Source organism: Sceloporus undulatus, chromosome 6 (assembly GCF_019175285.1).
Source record: "Sceloporus undulatus isolate JIND9_A2432 ecotype Alabama chromosome 6, SceUnd_v1.1, whole genome shotgun sequence".
Taxonomy (NCBI): Eukaryota; Metazoa; Chordata; class Lepidosauria; order Squamata; family Phrynosomatidae; genus Sceloporus; species Sceloporus undulatus.
This window is the reverse complement of record NC_056527.1, coordinates 118,695,393-118,719,879: the sequence shown is the minus strand read 5'-3', so window position 1 is coordinate 118,719,879 and position 24,487 is coordinate 118,695,393. Positions and strand designations below refer to the sequence as shown.

Below are 24,487 nucleotides of genomic sequence, written 5' to 3'. Positions count from 1 at the left end.
TATTGCATTGGCCCCCATTCCCCGTCCCTAGACCCCCCTCCGTCTGTCTGTCTGTCAATCAACCAGGCGTCTCTTAGCAACCGCCTCCCCCAGGGATGCCCCTAGCAACCCAGTGCCCTTTTCCACGCCCCTAGCAACCCCCCCCCCATGCGGCCCCCTCCCAAAATGTGGGTCTCTTAAACCCCCTTTGGATGCTTCCTTAGACCCCCTTTGAATGCCTGAATCTCTTAGGCTCCCTTTCAGTGCTTCCATCAGACACTTTGGGGGGCTTAAGAGACACCCTCTCCCCCCAAAAAGAACCAGGAACCCCTCCTTAGGCTCCAGCCCTTCCTTCTCAGTTTGCACCCAGATAATCCAGAAATTACAAGCTTAAATAGCCCCCCAACTAGTCCCCCCATCTTTCCTACCCCCTTTTCCTCTCTGGGGTGAAGACCACTCAGTTTGGGGAGCCCTAACCCCCTCCCCATAAACCCAAAAGGGTGACCCCACTAAATATTGGGGTGCTAGCATTCTTTGGGGCAAGGAAGCATGGGGGGGCTCCATAACAGGTGTGTGGGTCTTGGAGAGGCCCCCCATCCTTTAGCATAGAAAAAGGGGGTCTTGGGGGGTTTGGGAGCAGTTGGGGAGACCCTTGTTGTTCCCCTCCCTTTGCAGCTGCATCCACATAGGAGAGATAACCCAGTTTGGCACCACTTTAACTCTTTTCTGGCTCAAAGCTATGGAATTCTGGGAGTTGGAGTTTGTTGTGGACCCAGAGCAGCACTCCGCTCTGGACCCCACAATATACTCCAACTCCCAGAATTCCATAGCCTTGAGCCAGAGAGGCAGTCAAAGTGGGGCCAAACTGGATTATTTCTCCAGTACAGATGCAGCCTCCATTAGCTTGTCTGGAGGCCTTAATGAAGGGGCTCCTTGGACCCCTGAGAGGCCTTGCCTTGGCTCTTGTGGGGTTTTCTTTGGGGAAAGGGATGCCAAGGACAGGAACAGGGGCAGCCCCACTTCCGTCGCTCCGTTGTCTGCACCGCTTGTGACCAAGGTGGGTTTGGAACAACCATTTCAGACATTAACGGCATCTCCGCCTGACGCTTCGCTGGTTGTCATCTGTAGCGTTTCTGACGTCTTCAACATTTTGCAAGCCTAGGAGGATGCGTTTCGGAGGAAGGAACTGGCCGAAACCACTGCCGAGTATCCCTTGAACACCCTCTAAATTTCATGGGGGAGACTTCAAGGCGCACACATAAGACTTCCTAGTTCAGGGGTAGGCAACCCTTTTGAGCCGGGGGCCGGGTTGCTGTCCCTCAGACAACTGGGGGGCCAAAGCCAAAAAATAAATAATTAAATAATTTTTTAAAAATTAAATAAATAAATAAACCGGGACAAATGTAGGACAAAATTTTCAAATGGAGGGCACTTTTAAAATAAAAAATGGAGGACATGCGAAAAAAATTGCTGATTTTTTTAAAAAATGTTAAGATAAATGCATGTTTCTGAGGCTTCTATAGACAATTGCCCCACCATGCCCCTCGTGTGAGACGCCAAAGGCCCCGGTGGCAATCGGCGGCAGGACCAGGCTGGGGCCGGTCCCAAGGCCTTGCCGGGCCACATTCGGCCCACGGGCCGCAGGTTGCCTATCCCTGTCCTAGTTCCTCCAAATTGGGTTGGTTTTCTTCCCTTGTGGCCATTTCACGGGTCTACGAAAGGTACAACTGAGGCTTGTATGGCAGTGGATGCCTATAAAGTGATACCCATTATTGCACTGGGATCAGTACTGAGCATCCTCTAAGCACTGGGCAGCACTGCCATGATGTCTGCATGTGGCACAGATAGAAAAGTTTCTGTTTTTTGGAGTATCAGATTTCTACAGCCAGAATTTCCCTCCGTCTCTGGCTTTTGGGGTGCTGTGTACCCCATTTTGTGTGTGTGTGTATGTGGGGCATTGTGAGGCCTAGGCCTGACCATGGAAACACCTCTCTTTTCCTCTCTCTTTTGGACTAGCATGCAGTGTGGATGCTGGGTTTTCCTTTGGCACTTCTGGGTTATTTTGTTTCATGTTATGGGTGCAAAAGGGTCGTTCTAGAAGGGGTGGCAACAGTGGGGTGGAAGGTGGGGAGGACCCCCAAATTTAACCTGTATTCTCTTCACACACACACCCCAATTTGAATTTGTAAAACAGATCCTCCATGGATCCTGCTCTGAACCTCCCACTCCACGGACCCTGTGCTGCCATGGGGTTTGTCTAGAGGTTCCTGAGGTACCCCACATGTTTTCTCATTCTACCCGGCAGGTATTCCTCCCTTCCCAGGGTCCCAGCCCAGCATCCTATAGGATTCCACACATGCACCTTTCCAGAAAGTATGGCTGTCCGGACGTCCTTTTGATGGTTTTCCATCAGACACAGGGAAGTGAAACTGGGGAGGTTCCTTGCATGTAAAGACTGCCCAGTTTTCATCAGCCGGATGGGTTTTGGGAATCAGCCTGGGTTCGCATTGTTTTAAAAAATTAAAATATCGCAGCGACAAAGTTTGAAGGTCAGATTCCTTGGTTTTGCTTTGCTCTGGCTTTAGTGGTGTTTAGGGGTTGCACCCTCAGTCGTCTTCTTCCCTGCCTCCCCATCCTTTGGGGGGTCCCCAGGTGTAGGTGGGTAACGCAGTCAGTTAAAAAGACCCCTCTCTCTCTTCAGGGTGCATTGCTGTTTTGTTCTGCAACCTGGATTCTCAGCCTGGTTTGGGGTCCAGCCAAACAATGTTTTTTCCGCTGTCTCAGCATCCCTTCCTTCGTCCTTGGTCCCTCGCCCTCAGTGCTCTGGAGTTGGACGGAGGTGGGAGACGTGGAGAGAAGTGCTATATTTAGGGAGCATCTTTACCTGTGCCCTCGCCGGTATGCGTTGCCTTTTCAGTCAGGGCTGGGCATTGCAGTGAGCGGTGGATATAAGCCAGTTTCCTCCAGTTTGGGGGCCCTGGCTGTGGGACTGTTGGGAGATGTAGTCCAACACACCAGGAGAGACCCCCTGGTTGGAGACGTCCTCTTGGACAAAGGGGAAAGTCTTATTTTAATTGTCTTAATTTAATGAGTCCCCATGAAGGAGGAAGAGATGACTAAAACATCTTAGAGGGACTCGGGGGGGTAATTCACAGACTTTTTGTCCCACAATTCTGAAGTGTTACAGCTTATAACTCCAGCACCCCAATAACTGTTTTGAGCTTTCAAAAATATTATTAATTGCTGGTATCTAGGCCATAGTGTTTGGCTTGCAGAGCTGCCCTAATGAAGGGCACTTAATGCCTTTGAACCCGTTTCTTGTCCTCAGTGAAGGATCTTTGCTCCCTTTCTGCTGAGGCTTGTGGGCGATGGTTTAGATAGTCCTCCATGGAAGGGCACTGTTGTTGTGGAGCCTGGAAAAGTCCAGGTTAGCTAATGTGGAGGAAAGGATTGGTGCATACATAGCCATGGAACGGAGAATCTATGTATTCTAGAGAAACTTGCAGATGTAATCTCGCAGCTGTTGTCAATAATCAATGATCTTTGCAGATTCTTGGAGGTCAGAGAAGGTCCCAGAAGACTGGAGAAGGATAAATGTTGTCCCCATCTTGACAAAGGGTGCAAAAAAAAGGACCGGAGCAATTGCAACCAGTTATTTTAATGCTGATACAGGGAAATGTTCTAGAATAGACTTTTGAACAATCAGTCTGTGTCTTGTTGTTGTGGTGGTGGTGGTGGTGTCTTCAAGTCCTTTCCAATGTATGGCGACCCTAAGGCCCACCCATCACAGGGGTTTCTTGACCAGATTTGTTTGGAGGTGTGTGCCTTTGGCTTTCTTTGGGGCTTGGAAAAGTTTGACTTGCCGAAGGTCACCCAGTGGGTTTCCATGGCCAAAAACTGCATGTGCTCAGAAAGAAATGCTGCGATTGCTAAGGGCCAAGACAGCAGGGGTATCTCAAAAATAAGTGATGCCAAACTAATCTCATCTCTTTATTTTGATAGCTGTCAGCTTGGTAGATCAGGGGAGTGCTGTGGATGTAGTATACCTTGAATTCACTAATGCGTTAGACAGGGTCCCCATGATGTTTTTGCAAGCAAGTTAGTGATCCGAGGGCGAGACAGTGCTCCTGTTAGTTGGGTCTGTAATGGGTTCATAGGCTGAAGCCAGAAAGTGTTCACCCCAGTTGCACTTTCTCCTGGAAAGACATAAGTGGAGGGCTGGTGCAGAGTTCTGTCTTGGGTCTAGTGATGTTCAACATCTTTATAAAGTTGATAATATTAAATGAAGAACCAAAAGCCAAACCTCCCTTTAAAAGTAGTTCTAAACCCAGACAATCAGTTCATGCCCAATAGCACAGGGGGGACCCGGCAAACTAGAGCTATGCAATTACTCTTTTTTTGTTACAGAAAGGGCTGCCTGGCTTAGTCTTGGGGAGCACTAAAACCCTCTTTGCAATGCCGATGCCCCTTCTTCCTTGTGCCATTTTAATCACAATTTACATCCTTAAGAGATGGACCTCTTCGGCTCACTTACGGATAAGAAGCAGGATGTGTGGTTTGCAAGGAAAGCTTTGGTGGCTAATAAAGCTGGATAAACGTGTGTCTTTGAGCTGCAATGCTCCCTGGGCCAGTAAGTGAAGTGCAGCTGCATCAAAGAGATTGCTGGGTTTTGGGGTGAGCTGGGGAGACTTGCCGTCCTTCTACCAGAGGAGGATTTAGTTAGCAGCGGCACGCCTTTGCTTTTGCTCCTGTCCTTGCTGGGAGAGATCTGAGGGTCTCTGTCCCCCGCTGATGCTGCCCTCTGCATCCCCGCTGGGCAGGTTTCTGTCACAGCTAGTCCTTTCTAGGAATGGCCCCAGGAGGGCCAGGAAACCAAAGGCTCCCCATGGCCCAGGATCAGAGCCGGAGCAGTTGCACAGCCTCCACTGAGAACCAGGCGGGGGGGCGGACGGTGGCGCATGGAGGACGGAGGCAGGGAGGAGGAAGGATGGCTCCCTTCCCAGGCCAGGCCGGCACAGGATCTTTCAATCATTGCAAATATTTGGAAGAAGAAGAGAACGTAAACATGTTAAGAATAACAGTCATCATAATAAAAATCCATCAATCATACCTTTAGTAGCCAACCGAAAGGCACCAATGCCCTTTTGAAACTTGCAACTAGTATATTGTGCATTTCAGTTGGCCAATAAAGGCATCACTAGTGGGTTTTGGTTTGGATTTGTTAAATGGCAAACACAGCTACCCCTGCAAGTCATCATAATACTGTAATATGTTACGGTGTGCCTTCAAGTCATTTCCAGTTTATGTCAACCGTAAGACAGTCCTATCACAGGGTTTACTTGGCAAGTGTCTTGAGAGAAGGGTTTGTCATGGCTGTGCTCAGAGGCTGAGAGAATATGATTTGCTCATACCATTACGCCACACTGCCCTCCTTCCCCTAATAATATGTTTAGTAGTTATTATTACAGAGACCCAATGTGGTCCACTGGGTTTGAGCGCTGGATTAGGATTCTGGAGACCAGGGTTCAAGTCCCTGTTCAGCCATTGAAATCCACGGATGACCTTGGACAAGTCACACTCTCTCAGCCCCAGAAAACCCCATTTTGGGGTCTCCATTAGTTTTAAACTACTTGAAGATACACAACAACAATGAAGTTACAGTTGTACTGTATACATCTATTACATATACTACCACTACATAGTTTTTGTTGTTCTTATATAAACCTACTCCTCTTATACTACCAGTATTACTGCTACTATTGTTATTGTCATCATCACCATCAATTCTATCTATTTGGCATTATTCTGCTGCTTATTCTGCTCTGAGGCTCCTGGGTTTGGAAAACTCCCTTCTTTTGGACTATTCCTCCTATCCCTAGCTGCTTTTGCCACCATTATCATTCATTACGACTCCTATTCTTCCTGCCATCATCCTTACCAATTTATATCCTGCTTTTAGCAGTTTATATTTCGCAGTTTATATTCTGCTTTTGCTCACAAAACCTCATCTCAGTTCCACTTTTGTGTCCCCAGAACTTGGGAAAGTTCCCTTTTTATGGACTGCATCTCCCAGCCTTGGCCAAGCCATTGGCGGCAGGATTCTGGGAGTCACAGTCCAAAGCAGCAATGACTTCTCCAGGCTCCTTGGCTCCTTATGTGGGGATACTGGGACCTGTGTCCCACCCCTCCATCTTGTTCCCCCTCCAAAAAAAGGACCCAGGAGCCCTTTGCCTCCTCCGCACCCACAAAAATGGGCATTTTCCGTGTTTGGTCCCTAAATCTCCATCGTCCATCGGAGCAGGAAGCCCAGCCTGGCGCGGCATAATCCTGCCCTAATCGCTTCGTTTACACTTGAGGAGATTTGCGTCTCTGTGTGGCTTAATGCGTGTTCTCTAATGAAGCAAATGGGATTAGGGATTAAGGGGCGGCATATGATGGGGATGAAATGTCCATCGCCGCTGCCGCCGCCATGGCTGTCCAAAGAGCGGCCTTTGCCTTGCGAGGGGGAAGTGAGGCCTAGCGCCGAGGCTGAAGCCATCTTCCACATCTGGTTGCCAGGGCAACCACTCCCAGAGATGGAGGAGAAAGGAAAGCAAACTGAGGGGAAGGGGTCTTGGGTCACCATGGCAACACCTTTCTCGCCCCCTTTTTGGCTCCCCCCATTGCCAAAATGGGCTGGGGGCTGCTTTGGAGAGAGGCCCAAAGGGGGTCTCAGGTAGCCATTTTTGGAGCCACCCCAGTATGAAATGGCTGACCAGGTTTAGCAGGCTTGCCTCTACCAAGGATAAAACTCGTTTTCCTGTCCCTTTGCCTTTGAAATGGATGCAGCGGCCCTGTTGGCCTACCCTGCAGGGCAAGCGTACCTTTAAAAAGTACAAATGCACAGCTCCCGAATTCTGTGGCTGCTTCTAAGTGTCCCGGTGGGAGCAGTTAGCCATCTTTTGTGTGCTGTTTGCCTTCAAGTTGTTTCTGATTCGTGGCAGCCCTTAGGCGAACCTATCATGGGGTTTTCTTGGCAGGTTTCTTCCGAGGGGTTTTGCCATTGCCAGCCTCTGAGTCGGAGAAAGTGTGACTTGTCCAAGGGCAGCCAGTGGGTTTCCAGGGCTGAGCAGAGATTCGAATCCTGCTCTCCAGACTCGTAGTAGTAGACACAAACCACTACACCTCACTGATTCGCTAGCCATATTCTCCTTGGATCTAAACGTTCTTGTTCAGTTCAAGGGTATGCAAAGGTTTGGTAGCGTTACACAGCCAGTTGTGCAGCAATGTTGCTTGTTGTGCAACACAAGGGTTGTGTAGCCCAAGCCACATGTAACTCTGTGCATGGAGATTTTACCTGTGCAACCCTGATGCAGGCTCTCTCTAGCCTGTGAATGCAAAGCAGCTTGCTTTCTTGAGCTTCCTGTGCCATCCGTAGGCACACAATTCACTGGAAAATACAAGGGGTGAAGGAAACAAGGTGTGTTTGCTCCAGGTGCAAGTCCTCTTGCCCAGTGTGCCAAAATGATGACCCCCCCTCCGGCTCTTTTTCTGTGGCCCTCCAAACTCCACTGACCACTCTGATTTTGGCTTGAGGAAAGGCTGAAGTGGCTGCCCTGGACATCTGCAGGCAAAGCAGCTCTCCTTTTTAAGGAGAATAAGAATAAGAGAGCTGCTTCTCCTGCAAATCTCCAAGACAGCCAATTCAGCTTGGGTAAGAAATTATTATTATATTATTTCCTGCCCACCTTTCTCCATGGAACAAGACAGGGAACAACAACATGCCAACAATGTGCATCAGTTAAGACTATGACAACGTTTTAAAACACACATCAGTTTAAAAGAATAAACAAAACACATACATATTAAAACAATCTATGTTTAAAATGCATTGTTCAAAATTTGCAATTTTAAAGCGTAAATTATAGTGTTGGGACCACACTCAGATTTTTCAAAACTGGAAAACCGCCTTCTGTCCACCTCTGTTTTGGCTTTTTCCTTGCGTTTTTGGGCATCCAAAGATTCAACAGGAATCCTTCTTATCAAAGAGAACAGAGAGAGCCTGGCAAGGAGAAGACTTGAAAGGTGGCATGGCTGCCCCCTTTAAATACCTCAAGGGCTGCCCCAGAGAGAAGCGGCAGTTTGTTCTCTGCTGCCCCAGAAGTAGGACCAGGCCTAATGGTTTGAAGTGACGGGAGGTTGGATTTCGGCTGACCTTTAGAAGCAACTTCTTGGCAGCGAGAGCCATTCAGTCATGGAACCCATGGCCTAGGCAGATGGTGGAGTCTCCTTCTAAAGGAGACTGGACACTTGGACATCCCACATTGAACCAAGGGATTGGACTGGATGATCTCCAGTTCTGTGGCTACCTCACTGCCATGTTTTGGGCCATTTCGAGGGGCAACTCTGCATGAATGCTTTGCTGTCTGTATTCCAAATTTTCAGTCTAAAACAATGCTTCCATAAAATATTGTCGTGTGCCTTCAAGTTGTTTCCATCATTATGGGGACCCTAAGGTGAGAGCCAGTGTGGCATAGTGAATTCAGGCCTGGAGACCAAGGTTCGATTCCCAGCTTGGCCATGAAACCCACTAAGGTGACCTTAGGCAAGCCACACTCTCTCAGCCTCAGAGGAAGGCCATGGCAAACCTCCTCTGAGCCAATCTTGCCAAGAAAACTCCCCAATTTAGCCATAGGGTCACCATAAGTTGGAAATGGCTTGAAGGCACACAGCCCTGTCTGTGAAATGGGAACATCCATATGACTGGTTGCTGTCAGCCTGAACCGTAGGTTTGTCACTCTTCTAGTTGCCTTTTGGAAAGAGATTTCCCCCGATGCCCCCTTGTCTCCTTGGAATGTGTGGGAAGCAAGTTCGCCATGTTTTCAGTTCCCTCTGGGCCATTTTAAGCCCAAGGGAGGCCTTTGTTTCAAACGGAAGCATGCTGGAAGTTGGCTTCCTGTTTTGAACGGAAGCGCTTACTGGGCCGAAGCCATGGCGAAATATGGGTGGGTGAGTGAGGGGAGCCTTTGAAGGAAAGCCCATTTAGGGGCAAGGAGGTTGTGGGTCCCTGCATTGCAAAGGGTTGGACTATATGGTCCCCCTGACTCATTATAATGCTATGAAAGGCCACTTGGAGGGGGACACCATGGCCCCCCAGGACCTTAAGCATTGCCCAATTCTGCACTGGATAGAAGTGGGCTTTGGGCCCAGGACTTCTTGCACTAACAGTGTCCCCCTTTTTGCTCCCCACAGGATTGTGGCCAAGTGAGAGGGGCTGCAGGCTAAGCCCCCCACCCCAGTGCCAAGATCCACCATGAGCGAGCTGGAGCAGTTGAGGCAGGAAGCGGAGCAGCTGCGGAACCAGATCAGGGTGAGTGGCCCCCCAGTATTTGGCTCAGGACCCCCCAAGTTCCTGGACGTTCCGGACTTCATGAGGCGTCAGTGACTTCCACTCTCCTGAAAGCAGAGGATATGTGTCTTGGTTTAAACTTGCTCTTCCTTCTCTTGTTTATTTACTGAACTTGCCACCCCATCTTTCTCCCCCAAAATGGGTTCCTTCTCTTTCCTTCTAAAATCTCATCCCCATTAATTCAGTTTTGGGGAGATCAAGGTGTCTCTGTGTCTCCAGGTTTGGGGCTTGGGGAAGGATTAGGGATGCTATGTGGGGCAGCTGAATTGGAGGGAGAGGGAGATGTCCAGAATCGAAATCATTTTGCGGAACGAAATCAGTTGTGGGGTGGATGAGGAGGGAAAGAAAATGAAGATTTATTCAAGTTCTGATTCCTTTTCTGCAGGATGCCAGGAAAGCATGCGGCGACTCAACATTGACCCAGGAAGACTGAGCCTCTTGCTGAACGGATCTGAGAGTTGAGGGACTGCGGCTCCCGCGTCCCTCACAGCCAACATGGCCACAGATGGGGTTACTTGGCGTGGCAGTCCACCCACATGCGGAGTGTCCCTTCACTCTTCCTCCTGAGTCCAGCCAAGCCATCAGTATTCATAAAGAGTACACTCATCTCTCCCTGTTTGCTGGGGTTAGGGGCACAAGACCCCTGTGAATGTGGAAAATCACAAAGAACAAAAATGCTTATGTTTTGACCTGAAAGAATATCTCTTAGGAACCTCTTAGGTCTTCAAGGCAACTCTGTGGTCAGCATCTGCCAGAGATTGACCATAGGATTGCGCTGGAGGAGCTACATAGGCCTAGTGGACTGTCCTCTCTAGGAATCTCTAGGTCCTCCAGTGTGACATTGGGTTGACTATAAATAGTCAACCCAGTGTCACACTGTGGACCTAGAGTTGCTCTGGAGGACCTAGATATTCTAGAAAGAACTATTAATAAAATCCGTGAATAAAGCAAAGCCGCAAAACTCAGAGCTGCAAATGTAGAGGGATGAGTGTACCCACAGCTTTAAGCATATGTATTTGTGGACTGCAACTCCCAGAATCTCCCACCCAAAAGAGGGATAATCCCAAACTGTGGGTGCGTAAATAAGGTGCCAAAATGTCCCCATTTTTTGGAGTTCACTCTTGGAGTTCCTTCTCTTACTTTAACTAAACCTCTGACAGTGAAGCTTCTGTTTACATAATCTTTTATGAAGTTGGTTAGTTTGGATGAGAAGTTTTCTGAGCATGTCAAGCTGCTCTTTTTTCTGCGGTGCAGCAACGTATCCTACTTTTTGCCATATTATTTCTGTTTGTTAACCAATGTGTAACAGTGGCCCTGCATATCCGCTGGGGTTTGGTTCCAGGACCCCCACAGGATACCAAAATCCATGAAGCTCAAGTCCCATATACAGTAGGTAGTAAAATGGTGACTCTTATATAAAATGGGAAAATCAAGGTTTGATTTTTGATGTGTGTTTTCCCCCAAGCCATGGATGGTTGAATTTGTGGATGCAGAAATCTGTGGTATGGAGAACTAAGTGTACCCTTATTAAAGTATTTATTTATTCATTCATTTAATTTAAGTTTACAGTGTGCGGGATCCATTTGTGGGGATCCCTTCTGGATCCCTTGCGTAAGGGGAAATCAGCGTGTGCTGAAGCCCCTTAAACTGCAGGTGTGCTGTAACTGTCTTCCTTTTCTTCCTCCATTCCTCCAGATCACAGCGGCCTCGATCCAGTCGCCGGATCCAAGAGGACAAGGCGCACATTGCGGGCCACTTGGCCAAATATATGCATGCACTGGGGACGGACTCCATGAGGAGGGTGTGGAGGCCGCAAGGCAGCAATGGAAGCGAAATACAGTCTGCCCTCACCATACGCTGTTTTAGCTTATGCAGATGGCGATGGCGACGAGAAAATGGTGCATGTGCAGGAGGCGCGCATGTGCACACCACCATTCAGATCAGTGGGACTCCAGCATATGCAAAATTTGCCTTACACTGGGTGTGTGTGTTCAGAACGGATAGGCAGATGTACCATCATCCCATCGTCCCCTACTCCAGAAACCAGATCCACATTCTCTTCCTCCTCATCCATGTCTCATTCTGTATTTATACAGTGCCTTTTCTCATAACTGGGAAGCAAGCACCTAGATATTAAAAAGAGCACTATAGTTGAAAATACAAAATCATTCCTATTCAGACGGCTTCGCCTTTAACTGGGGAGAAGAGCATACGCCGTGGGTGTGCTGTTGTTAATACGTACTGGTAATACTTTTTCATGGCTTAAATTACAGTATGCTTTAATTAGATGTTTGTTTAATTAAAAAAATCCTTTCATACCTCATACTGTTTCACCATTTTGTTTTAATGCTATTGTCAGCTGCTTTGAGTCTCATTTCAGAACAAGATGGCTATAAATCAAATCAATATAGATTAATATGTGAACACGTTAAAACTAATAATGACTAGGAATAAGCTGTAGTTTAATATAGTATACTTTAAAGCTATACTGTGCTCTCTTGAAAGCCTTAAAGCTTTCAGTTTTAAAGCAAAGCTTGGCCGTCGACAGAAGATGGAGAAGCTGGAACCGGGGGCTTCTCTTGAAGATCTCATTCATAAACTTCACTGTATTTCTCTATTCATCTTATTTAAAAATAGGTCCTGATACTCATTATTGGGAGAAAAGTGGAATACAGTGGACCCCGGGATATGAATTACCCAGGTACGAATTTTTCGGGATACGAATAAATCCCATAGGGATTTTTTTTCTTCTTTTTTTTTCTTTTTGGGTTCGAAGGTTTTCGGGTTACGAAAAAACCCCGGCGCTGTTTTCATGGAGCCGCGGCGGAGCGCAGCTTTTTTCCATTAGCGCCTATGGCAATCGGGTTACGAAGGTTTTTCGGGTTACGAAATTAGCCGCGGAACGAATTAATTTCGTAACCGAGGGTACCACTGTACAAAGAGTTATAATACTAATAGTATTATAGTAATCCTATTTTCTCTGCTGTCTCCCATTTGCAGGCTGCTGGTTAGTGCCTCCCAAGATGGGAAGCTGTCATTGGACAGCTACACCACAAACAAGGTAGGCCTGATGCCCATCTCAGGCCAGGGATGTAGCCAGGGTTTTGGGAAGGGGAGGGGGGGTCCAGACTAAGTGCCACGCATTTGCTAATTAATTGCCATTAGGTTTTGGTGATATTATTTTTTAACATAATTAATGACGGGGGGGGCAGACCCATGAAACCACCCACCACCCGCCCCCCCGCTACATTGCTGCTCATGCCAGGCCGGGTCTGGCAACCCTGTCGATCCCCTCGTTTGCGTCATCTCTGCCCGTCTCCCTGCCTCCCATTCTAGGTCCATGCCATCCCGCTGCGGTATCCTGGGTCATGACCTGTGCTTATGCGCCATCGGGACTAGTGGCATGCGGAGGTCTTGACAACATCTGCTCCATCTACAGCCTCAAAACCGGAGGGAAACGTCCGCGTCAGCCGAGAGCTGCCAGGCCACACGGGTGAGCAAGGGGGCTTCCTGTGCCTCTTTTCTGCTGGAAATCATAGATCATAGAGTTGGAGAGACCGCAAGGCCCTGATTCCAGTCCAAGCCCCTTCTGCTGCGGAATCTCATCAAAGCATCCCTGGGACGATGGCCACCAGCCTCTCTTTAAAGACCTCTAAGGAAAGAGACTCCCTACACTCGAGGAAGGGTGTGTTTCCGCTGTTGAATAGCCGATCCAGAAGTTCCTCTCTGTTGAGTGGAATCTCTTTTGCTGCAGTTTTGCATCCATTTGTTTTGGGTCTGTTCTTTTGGAGCATCAGAAAACAATCTTGCTCCTCTCCGTATGCATCCCTTTGAATACTTAAACAGGGCTCTCATATCATCTTACCTTCTTCTTCTCCAGGCTTAACTACCCAACTCCCTAATGGAGGCCTGATGTCCCTGGCCCCCTTTTTCTAGTCTGGGGACTTTGATTGTTGGTTTGGAGTGTTGAAGAGAGGATGCTTTGCTGGGGTTTCCTGGGGCTGACTGTGGCCCTTGGGTCCTCCCAATTCTGGAATGTTAGGGCTTCTGCGGTGGGTCATCCTTTTCCGGTCTACCTCTCCTGCTGCCGGTTCCTCACGACAACCAGTATCACCCAGCTCGGAGCACAACTTGGTGGGGAGCGGGAGTGATGGGACTCGATGGGGACGGGTGATGTGAGCCTGTTTGTGTCTTCATACTTGTAGTACAAAGACAAGCCACTTGTTTTGACAAAATCCTCGAGCAGGAGGGAAGTGCTGTACGTAGAAAATTAAAGCGCGGAATTTATGGCTGAGAGCATTACAGTGGGCTCTTGGATCTGCTGTGGTTTGTTTTTTTTTTTTTTTTTTTTTGTTCCAGAACCCTCATGGTACCAAAATCCGTGGGTTGCTTAGTCCTATTATATACTGATGTGAAATGGCTTCCCTTCATAGAACGGCAAATCAGGTTTGCTATTTTCATTTTTAGAAAAATACATTTCAAACAGTGGAGAGTTGACTTGGGATACAGGCATCAATGTACAGTTAATTCGTTCTTGTCGAACCATAAGCCACGGGATAAAATGGCCATCTTCCCTTCATCCTGGTTCTTCTTGTGGAACTGGTGGGGATTTTGAGGCTTTTTGAGATCAGGATTGAAGGGCTCCCTCTCAGGCCAGCAACACAAGGGACCGGAGTAGTGGAACTCCCATCCAGCTGTAGTACTATATCGCCTTGCCCAGGCCCTCTCCTATGAATTCTGGGAGGGGGGGGGGTTCTTGTGGGGAGAGGCTATTCTGGCCAGAATTCTAAGTAACCCTCTGTTAAACAACACCCCAGGGTTCCCTAGACAGATCAGTGGCTCCAAGTGCGCCTGTGCAAAGAGGCTTCTCTCTCTCCTCTTCTCTTCCCTTTGCTTTCCAGGCCGTGGACATTGAGACTGGCAGCGACCACAACCTTCACGGCCACAGTGGCGATGTCATGTCCCTCTCTCTGTCTCCCGTGACATGCGCACCTTTGTCTCGGGCGCCTGTGACGGCTTCTATCGCTTGGGACTCCGGGACAGCAGTGTCGGCAGACCTTCACTGGCCTGAGTCCGACATCAACGCTGTCTGTGTGAGTGCGCATGCGGCTGACTGGCTTGTCCTGCTCCAAGGGGGGGGGGGGTCCTGCAGCTGAGTGAGCATTGGGGACATGGGTTTCCCTGGTACATCCTATGACAGAGTGTGTGACCATGGGGTTTTACCTCTCAGATGACCACTCGGGTCAAAGCCCAAGTACACCTTTTTCTTCTCTAAGCCCTCACGACCTTTGAAGTCTGCCAGGTCCCCCAAAAGTAACTGGAATTGAAAGAGGGAGTTGAGTGATGTCACTTCTTTCATTTTTGTAATTTGAAAAGCCTGTTTTAGGTATGTGGGAGTCTTGGAAGCAAAAGGGCTGTCACAAGGGTAAATTTTAAGAATGTATTATTTAGGGCTCTGGTGGGGTTCAGGGGTGGCACAGTGACTATGGGGCAACTGGCCATCTCTGTCCTATGGGTTGCACCATGCCATCTTGAAACCCCTTGGGCCACTTCGACCCAAAGGGCCTCCCTGTCCGTTCCCCCATGCGGCAACGAGTAGCCTCTTCTGGGAAGCAGGCCAAGAGGGCATCTTCACCCTGCGTCTCAGACTCCCAGTCTTTGCCAGGCGGATAGACAATCTATTATTCTATGCTATGATGGAGCGTGCGGTGGAAATGTCTCAAGTGCTAAATGCTGTAGTTTGAAGCCCTGTGTTTCACATACCAGGCCGTGGCTCTGTTCTTCGGGTCCTGGATTTGTAGTTGGTGATCCTGGCGAGCGTCTAAAAACCCAAGAAACTACAATCTCATTCTATGCTATGTGGGCTGTTGCAGGGGGAATGGTCTCAAAGTGCTAAATACGTAGAATGAAGGTGAACGTTGTAGGACTGCAACTCCTAGATGCCTTCCCATGGGTGAGGTGGTAGAGGGCTTGCATAAACAGCGTTTGTGTTCTGGAGCTGGGAGAAACGAGTGGCACGTGGGGTTTGGGCCCTTTCCTTTGCTCTGCCTCCCTGGAGGTTTGTTCTCTGCCCCTTACCGCCGTTTTCCCCAACGTGAACGCGTTCACCACCGGCTCGATGACGCCACCTGCCGCCTTTTGACCTGCGCGCCACCAGGGGTTGATGATGTACTCGCATGACAAATCATCTGTGGCATTCACTCCGTGGCTTCTCCGAAGGGCCGTTCCTCCTTGCTGGTACGACGATTCAACTGCAACATCGGGGACTCCATGAGGGCGACCGGTCAGGTGAGCATGATGGCGGCAGGGGCAACCTCAGCCAGGTCTGGACTCTTGTCCCGTCCTCTTGCTCACTAGTTAGCCCACTCTTCTGAAAGACTTCCTTCCTCCTTGTCCCAGACCTTGGAAAAGTGTCTTTTGGACAACAGTTCCAAAATCCCCATGCTGGCTGGGGAGATTCTGGGAGGTTGTAGTCCAAAGGAACATGAATCATAGAATCATAGGAATCATAGAGTTGGAAGAGACCACTGGGCCATCCAGTCCACCCCTGCCATGCAGGAATCCAAATCAAGCATCCCTGACAGATGGCCATCAGCCTAGTTTAAAGACCTCAAGGAAGGAGACTCTATCACCCTCGAGGAAGGAGTGCATTCCACTTCGACAGCCTTACGTCGGAAGTTCTCCTAATGTTGAGGTTTGGGGAATCTCTTTTCCTGGAGCTTGCATCATTGTTCCGGGTCCTGTTCTCTGGAGCAGCAGAAAACAAGCTGCTCCTCTTCATATGACATCCCTTCAATATTTAAACAGGGCGATCTCACTCTTAACTCTTTTCTCCAGCTTAACATCCCATCTTGCCCTGGTTGTTTCTCTATGGATTGTAGCTTTATAAAGTTGTTGGTTGTAGCTCCAGCAGCTTTAGCCAACACGTGCAATGGTGAGGAATGCTAGGTTCTCACACTGAATTATAAACTGTGGAGGATGAGGGATTCGGCGTTGCCCAAGAGGAGATTGCTAAGCTCTTGGCATGTGCGTGAAGGACACTGTCCCTCAGTGTGAACGTGCAGCCTTTTGGGACCCTTTCCTTCCCCTGGGACTCCTCCTCTATTCCTGTTCTGGAGGTCCTTGGCCCCATATTCCCCCTTCCTTGTCCTCCTTTCCCTCTCACCCGTTCTTTTCTTCCTCCTCTCAGGGGTCCTGGCTGGCCTGCAATCGGGTCAGCTGCCTGGGGTGACGGAGCGGCATGGCCGTGGCACCGGATCGTGGGACAGCTTTTGAAAGTGTGGAATTGACGTGCCCCAGTTGCTCCTTGGCCTGGTGGGGGGGTGTGGGGGGTAGTAAGAGGGAGAGTGGGGCCCCAGAAAGGGTCTCTCGTGCCCCCAAAGTCAGCTCTGTCCCCTCCCTCCGCCAGGTCAGGTGGCTGTGGCCTTGATCTCTCTGCCCCCTCGGTCGGTCAGTTGCTGCCCTTCGCACCCCCGATCTTTTCTTTTCTGCTCTGACTCCATCGTTTCTGGCCAGCTTTTTTGGGGGGGTGGGGGGTAATCGGAGGCGCAGGTTTTAGCATTAATTTGTGCATTTGGGGAGGGGGCCAGTAAATGTGGACCCTGCACTCTCTCTCTCTCTCAGATGGAGGATTTGGGGGATGTGATATACATCTAGTTCAGATTGGGGAAAGGGGAGCTCCCTATTCTTGGGCTTGAGGGGTAGAGTTGGTAAGTCCCGCCTCCTTCCCTCCTTCCTTTTCTTTCCCCTTAGAAGTGAATGGAGGGGTCAAAAGGAATTGAGGAGGAGGGGGGGGGGCCCACGGGTACTTGCCAACTGAGCCCCCTCCACCCGTGTGCCCCACTGGAGCACTCCAGGTAAACTGTTTGACAGGTAACACACCTGTGTCCCTCCCCAGTTTCCCATCCCCCTCTGCCCCCCAGTTGTTCTCGGAGGAACTGCGGCAGCGGTTGGGGAGCTTTGAACCGGTGCCTTGTTTCTCTTTAAACCATTTTGTAAAGGCAGGGGAAGGGGTAGCTTTGGGGCCCCCTTCCCCTCCTGCTGCCCCGGCGGGCTTGGGTAACCTGAAACCAACCGAAACCAACAACCCGAGCGTGTTGAGTTTTTTCTTGCTTACTCTTGGGATGATGAGGGGTGGGATGGGGGCGACCTCTCACAATGGCCCTTGGGCCTCTCTGGCTTTTGGACTGGCTTCTGGATTCCAAGGATAGAAGCTGAAGTTAGAATGAGCTCGAGATCATCCGCCAACCCACAACTGGGTACAAGGCCAGTTTTCACAGAGGGCACCCCCATTTTGGGGGCGGAAAATAACACTCTTCCAGGGCCCTTGCGGACAGCTGTAAGCAATACCTCTTTTCATAAGAACCCAACCTCTCACTGGAACCTCCTCCCATGTTCCCCCCAAATGGCTTGAGTGCATTTTCCAGCCATGCCTTGTGGAGACTAGGGGAAATGTCTGTTCACCTTCTCCAGGCAGCGTCCAGATATCCCAGGCAGCGCCCTGCGTCTCCCAGTTGCCTCTATTGCAGCCTGAGCGTACCACACACTTGGTTCTTGGCCTTGCCTACAGGTTGTCCTCTGAATGGAGTCCCTAAAACGGATACACATGTCTAGAATGCCACATGCCAATTCATAGGGCTTTGATTGCATCCACAAAACCTGCCATGGATGTGGCTGGTCAGCGAGCCAGGGTTATGCTGGTTTCTTAGCGCCTGGCTCTTATATCAGTCTATTCACATGGGACCTTTCCCTCGCTTTGACCTCTGCTGTGATTTTGTCCCAGGTGAATCAAGCAAGTTTTAGACCATAATCTTCCTGCTATACCGGTTGAAGCTTGGCCTGCATTCCTTCCCCCCCCCCCCAACCGAGAAAACTTGTTAGGAATATTGGCGACTTGCAAGGGAAGGGGCGAGTTGCCTACGTTCCCTGTGCAGCTGAGAAGCCCCTCTATAAAAGAGGGAACAGGTTGGGTGGAAGGATCCTATTACCATTATGGAGACCAAACGGAGATCAAGGCCTAGCTGGAAGAAGCATGGACCTGCTGGCCAGAGGACTTTAGGCTTCCCCAGACTTGGCCGTGAGCTTTCCCTTTGTAATTTATCAGAAGCTTAATTCGTTGGAAAACCCCATCATTTCACCTTTCAAGGGTTCAGCCAGGATTACACCGTTGAGGATCTTCCCTCAGAGGAGAATGAACATATTTTGGGCAAAAGGGTAAAAAATACCCCCCCCCTCCCAAAAATTACTACAAGAGTAGGAAAATGGCCATGCAGTTTGTTTGGGGACAGGTTATCAGTTGGCCCTCCACATTGCAACTTTGACTTTTTAGGGTTGAGTATTTGCAGTTTGATTAGTATGTCCTCTCTAGGAATCTTCAGGTTCCTCCAGCTGTCTCGCCAGATGTGACCACAGAGTTGCGCTGGAAAACCTGCATTTCTTAGAGGGATACACTTCTCTAGGCATTTGTAAGTCCTCCAACCTGATTCCATGATCAACTTCTGGCAGTATATTGCTATAGAACCGAGATTCTTCAAAGATGTGTCCTCTTAGGTAAAAATGAATTGGGCTTTTGTTTCGTGGGTTTTCCACATTGCGGGGGTCTTTTTTTGGTCCGTAAAGGTGGAGGGACCACTTTTGGCCATCTTCCCTGCAAAGAAGAAAAGTCATGGCACAAATGCAGAGCTGGTGAAATTCACGTGGGGGGGGGGGGGGTTCAAGTGCCATTTAAGCAGGCCATTTGGGCTTTTGGCACTACATCTTGCATATTGGCTGCTCCGGAGTCACCCTTGGAGGATGCTAGAAGTCGGTGGGAAACAGGGAATGGCTTTGCATATGCTACCTCCTTGTAAAGTTCCCTTCAGCTGGGTTGCAAGGAAGATAGTAGTAACACGTGCTGTCCCGAGCAAGAGGCAGCAGCTGCGACCCTTCAACTTCAGAGGACATGGTTTCCCATGTGCTCCCTTTGCCTTCGCAGGCCATAATGAGTACTTGCACCATTCTTCTCACACTTGGGTTTGAACTAAAAACTGCACTTTTCAAGGCCTATTATGGTGTTGGCACAGAGAATTTTGTTCTTTATCCAAATTGAACCTTATTCGCTCAGTGAGATTCTCCACTATTCATTCTTCTTAGGATTGGTGAACCCATTTCCCACCTGCCATTTAAATGCTTTTATGTTCTTTTGACCCTGTGCCACAAGTAGAAGCCCGTTGCAGGAAGGTGGCACCTCCTGCCCTTGGCACCAAATGGAGGAGGAGGTAATGGGAGCCAAGAGAGCCCCAGAAAGTGAAAAATCCAGTTGCCCACAGCAGCGTCACAACCATCTAGTGTCTCTTTTTCTTGCAACTTGTAGGGTGAAAGGACATGCAGGCTTATTTACAGAAGATGTACATAAGAGGCAGCTGGGGGGGAGAAGGAGCTATAGTACAGCGGGGGAGAGGGGTTGGCATCTTAACGCGGCAGCAAAGGAGGACCCCCCAACTGAGAAAAGCCCAGGTTCTAGCATACACTGGAGGGGAAGGCAACAAGCAAGGGCCGGGGGGCTTATGTACATGGCGGGGGGCTTCCTCCACTTTAAGGCGCAGGGACAGACTCTGAGGGTCCCGGGCCCCTCCCCTGGGACAGAAGCTACGCAAGGTCCAGTTTCTTTGGAGGAGGGCAGGGAAAAGTTCTTCTCCTTTTGTAGTGCTGCGCCTTCTCGACGTGGCCTGCTAGAGACCCAGCGCCGGGAGGTCGGCGGGGCACTGTCCCCCCATAACAAACAGAGACACGAAATTGTCTAGGTGAGTCCTGGAGGGGCAGCAGGCTGTTGTCAAGAAACATTCGGCAAAGCAGAAGGATTTGAGGCTGGGGATGAGCGGAGACGCACTCCTCTCCTCACAAACACATATCCGCCAGCCCCGTCTCGGTTTCTGCCCATTTGCAACAGGAACAAAAGAAGTTATAAATCCAAATCAAAAAAAACACAAACAGGGAATAGTCTGTAACATGTGCACTCTCAGTAGGAGTTGGGAGGCCAAGTCTGCAGGGTCTCGGGCGTCCCGTCCAGTTTGTGTTAATACTGAGGGATGGGACCGTCTTGCCTCCGGGTCGGAGGGCAGCAGCAGAGCGAGTGATGGGCTTCTGGCCGCGGGCGGCCAAGGAGGCGAAAAGGCTTCCTGTGGAGGGTCCAGGGGGTCCCCCCAGCAGCAGAGCGCAGCGTCGCGGGAGGAGGGATGGATGATAGGAGGAGGGGAAGGGTCCTCGGTTCGGTTCTGTCAGTCGCCACTAAGTCCAGCAGAAGCAGGAATTGGGCCCCGTTTCTTGCGTTGTTTCCCCTCCAACTGTGGCCTTATGGGCGCTGGGAAGGGTCCAGGGGTATGGCATATCAAAAGAAGCTGGCGACACAAATCTTGCTCCCTGGGCTGCATTCTGTCCTCTCCTCAGCTGAGCACAGAATTTTACGGCTACTTTTCAAAGCATTCACCTGAAAGCCCTACTCAAAAAGCATCTCTCTTCTTGAAGCAGAACCCCCACCCACCCAAGAGAAAGCGTATGACCATCCCAAACTCCTTCGGAACCGCCCTGCGCCAGAAGCAGTTGTGTGTAGGGTTTTAGGCAAGCCTTCGCCACGCGGGCTGTCTGGATGGGTTCAAGGGACCCGGTTGGGAGCTGATTTAAGCATCAGAACAAATACAACAAAGCCCCCACAGAGAAGGTAGTCACTGTTTGGGAACGGGAAAGGGGGGAAACCAACTCAGCAACACATATTCCCCATCCTCCAGAGGCCAAAGCACTTGCCTCATCCCAACCACAGAAGAATTCCCACTAAAGTGATTTTAAAACTCCTCCTCCCTCCCTCCACCCACCGATTAAAACCACACACAATTGCTGCATAGGCTTTGCTTTTCGCTGAATGTGAGCTGATTCTAACTTATTCTCTTGGCATGCAACACTGGCTCTGGCTTTTTTCTCTGGTGCCCAAAACACACACCATTTTAAAAATGATATACACAACACCTGAAAAACCAACACACAATCCCCCCCCCTTACCCTCCCTCCCCATGGCATCCAAGAAGTTAGCTGAACATTTTAAAAATAAAAGCAAAACAAAATACTTCAGGTCAATTCGACGGTTACCAAAAAGAACGAAAAAGTCAATTAAAATATCTTTTAAAAAAAAGAGAATAATTGCGCCCCTGCCCCCGCCCCCCCCAAAGCACCACTCACAATTGTCTTATGAAAGAGAACTGGCTAAAAATTACATCAAGGAAGCTGCACCAACTTGGGGAGAAATGCGTCCGAGGGCCGTTCACCCCAGGCCCCCAAACAGCCTGCATTTTGCTCTTCACATTTGGAGGGTTTCCTTCTCTTTCAACCATAAGACAACAATGACACAGTCGATGTTGAGGGGACTCAAGGGCTGCCCCCCAGGAAGCATTGCCCACTCCCGCCGCCTTTTCCCCTCCCAGCTGCAAGCGCACCCTTCCGCTTCTTTGTGTGCTACAGTCTCCTTGCTTTGATTTCTGCTCCTTATTGCTAAGTGATAGGTATAAAAAAAAAGTCATTAATACTGGCGGTGGGATTGGTGGGAGAGAAGCCTTACGCCTGTTGCCTCCCCCCCTCGACAATGGATGTTTTCCTTGAAAAGTGGTAATGCAACCTTCATACGCACAAACACACCACAAATATTTTCCAACTTTTGTCTTGAAAACAAATGTTATTTACAGGAGGAGAGGAGAAAGGGACGGGAGCTTCCTGCAAAAACAGGAGTGGAGATCTTCTCTCCTGTTTTTTGCACATGCAGAAGAAGAGGAGAAAATGGCAGGCCAGGAGTCGAGTGAGATTTTCCCCCCCCCCCGTGTGTCTTCCTCCCTCGACACACAAAACACTCACACCCCGACCAGCCACAGGTTTCAGACAAAGGGGAGGAGTCCTGTGCTAAAGCCAGCTCTTAATGTAAACTTCCTCGTACCTTGTTTTCTGAAGGAAAGAGTCTTAGATTACTTGAATTCCCATCTGCTGGAAGGTTTGGTGCAAAAGAAAGGGAAATAAAAGTTAATGGGCGGAGATTTGGGGTGGGCACGTTCCCCATCCACCGCGGCAGACTCTGCAAAGCAAAGCTGGACTCAAGAGGGGATCCAACGGTCAAAATAAAAATCAAAAGGGACAGCCCTGTTGGAAGGCAGGCGAGGAAGAAGCCTCTTACGCACTTACATTCTTGAGGCGACGTCAAGGAGGAGGAGGACCGGACTGGTCCAGAGACGATTCCAGATTGCATTTGGTTGTCCCTCAGGAGCCAGGTCACAGGAGGCAACAATGGGGGCAAGGTGAGGCAAGCCAGCCAGCCTCCCTGTTGGTTGCAGCGCTGGGGCGGGAATGTCGAGCATGATACTGAGCCCAGAGTCATGCCGTGGGCAGCTGTGTCAAAAGGTCTCTTCTGTGGCTTCAATACGACAAAAAGGGAGGATAAGGCAAAGAGGGGCAGGGAGTGCCCATGGGAGTTTATGTCCCAGAAGCGGCAGCCCTCAGCCCCGCTGAGGCGAGGGAAAACGGGGGCGCAGGAAGCATCCTTGGTCCCCTCTTCCTCCTGCCTGTAACACAGGAACCATTAAAATTCAGTATTATGACAAGGACTATTGAAATATGACACACACGCAGCCAGTCTTCACACACAGCCCCCACATTCCTTCTTCCGCCGAGTTGTTGGTCTCAGCACAGGCTTGTACATATGAGAACCCCCCCCTCCCCAAAAAGAAGGTCCTTTACCATTTGTCATGAGGGGAAATGGTTCTTGTTGTTGGTGGTACACACTCAAAGCCTTACTGATTGTGTTCTTTTCAACCCAAGAGGGGGGAAGAAAACCACACACATACAAAGAGGAGAGAGGGGAACAAAACATGCACCGTAGAAGGAGGATTCCGTCTCCACTTGTGCAACCATGTGGGCACAAAAACAAGCCAGTCCAACGGAGCAAATAGGGGAAGGGTGCGGGTTTTCCAGACTCACCCCCAATCTTCACTTCCAAGAGGAAGATTTGGGGGGGGGGACATGGGAGAGGAGGGCAAAAGTGATGCTTGTTGCCAGTCCCCACACCTCTCTTCCTCTGATGCACTTTGCAGGTTGGAGCGATGGCATTGGCAGAGGTGGAGTAAAGGTGCCATTGTTTGCATACAGAGAACACGCACCACACACCGTTCGGCCCCTTGCCTCTCCAGGACCGCGGAGTAAGTCCCTATGTGCGCACCAGCCCTGGCGGACCAGGTACGATTGTAAACAAAAGAAAGAAACATGCTCCTTCTCGCTAATCCCTTCCCACCCAACTTTCAAGCAATTATGTTGGGATTGATTAGAGAGATATAACACGATATGTGTGTAGGTATGTGTGTGTATACCAAACCCACACACGAGCGCTACGCATCCACAAAAACACGTACAGAAATGTTGCCCCTAAACACGGTATTGGGAGGGGTTTTTTAACTCTTTTAGCACCACCGGGTCTCTACAGACCAGAGACGAACGCTCCTTTAGGGGGGAAACCAGCCCGCACAAACCCAACTGTCATCCCCCATCTCTTGCTCACACTCCATGGACAAAGGGAACTTGTGGTGGTCTGTCGGGTGTGACAAATCTGTTCACAGGCAGCTTTTTGGGTCGGGGAGAGATAACGGTGGCTCCGGACAAAGCGTCACCGAGTCGGGGGGATACATTCATTTCTGTTTCCAGCGCATGCAGAAGGCCCCGGGCGGATGCCCGCTGGGATTGCGAGTCTTTCTCTGCACCCTCGCCAAAGAAAAACTTCCATTATGATTTGACTCCCAGTCACAGGTATGCAAAACAAATGAATGAGGAGGATGGTCGAGGTGCCAAGGGTGCAAGGGAGCCGGAGAAAAGATGAGTCTCAAAATTAAAGACTCATGACTATTCAGCGCTTTTCTTCTTCGTATTTCTTTTTAAAGTGCATCTCACACCACAGAGGTCGCTGAGGAAAAAACCTTTTGCTGAGGAGCTGCGCATTATATATTAGTATATTATATATTATATATATATATAGTTGTCCTTTGGTAGGTTTGGGGAGCAATCCAGAAGGAGAAGATGGGGACCCAGGATGGATTCCAGAAGAGCATCGGAGCCGACCGCAGG

The 24,487-nt window shown here is 49.7% G+C and overlaps 1 protein-coding gene and 1 long non-coding RNA gene across 4 annotated transcripts in view; both read left to right on the top strand.

Annotated features, from left to right (window-relative positions):
- The first annotated feature begins 1,593 nt into the window (after positions 1 to 1,593).
- LOC121935718 lies at positions 1,594 to 9,796 on the top strand. 3 transcript variants are annotated; one of them, XR_006104843.1, is made up of 3 exons: positions 1,594 to 2,528; positions 9,211 to 9,328; positions 9,753 to 9,796. It is a non-coding gene; the product is annotated as an uncharacterized LOC121935718 (long non-coding RNA). The 3 variants fall into 3 exon arrangements; XR_006104845.1 differs by lacking the exon at positions 1,594 to 2,528 and adding an exon at positions 8,947 to 8,963; XR_006104844.1 differs by lacking the exon at positions 1,594 to 2,528 and adding an exon at positions 8,947 to 8,967.
- Positions 9,797 to 13,527: 3,731 nt separating this feature from the next.
- The window catches only part of LOC121933948, a 13,463-nt gene continuing 2,503 nt past the window's right edge, over positions 13,528 to 24,487 (top strand). Inside the window, exons 1-3 of the mRNA XM_042473928.1 lie at positions 13,528 to 13,542; positions 14,269 to 14,460; positions 15,587 to 15,655. Of these exons, the coding sequence (XP_042329862.1) occupies positions 13,528 to 13,542; positions 14,269 to 14,460; positions 15,587 to 15,655 (276 nt within the window). The remainder of the gene's footprint in view (positions 13,543 to 14,268; positions 14,461 to 15,586; positions 15,656 to 24,487) is intronic.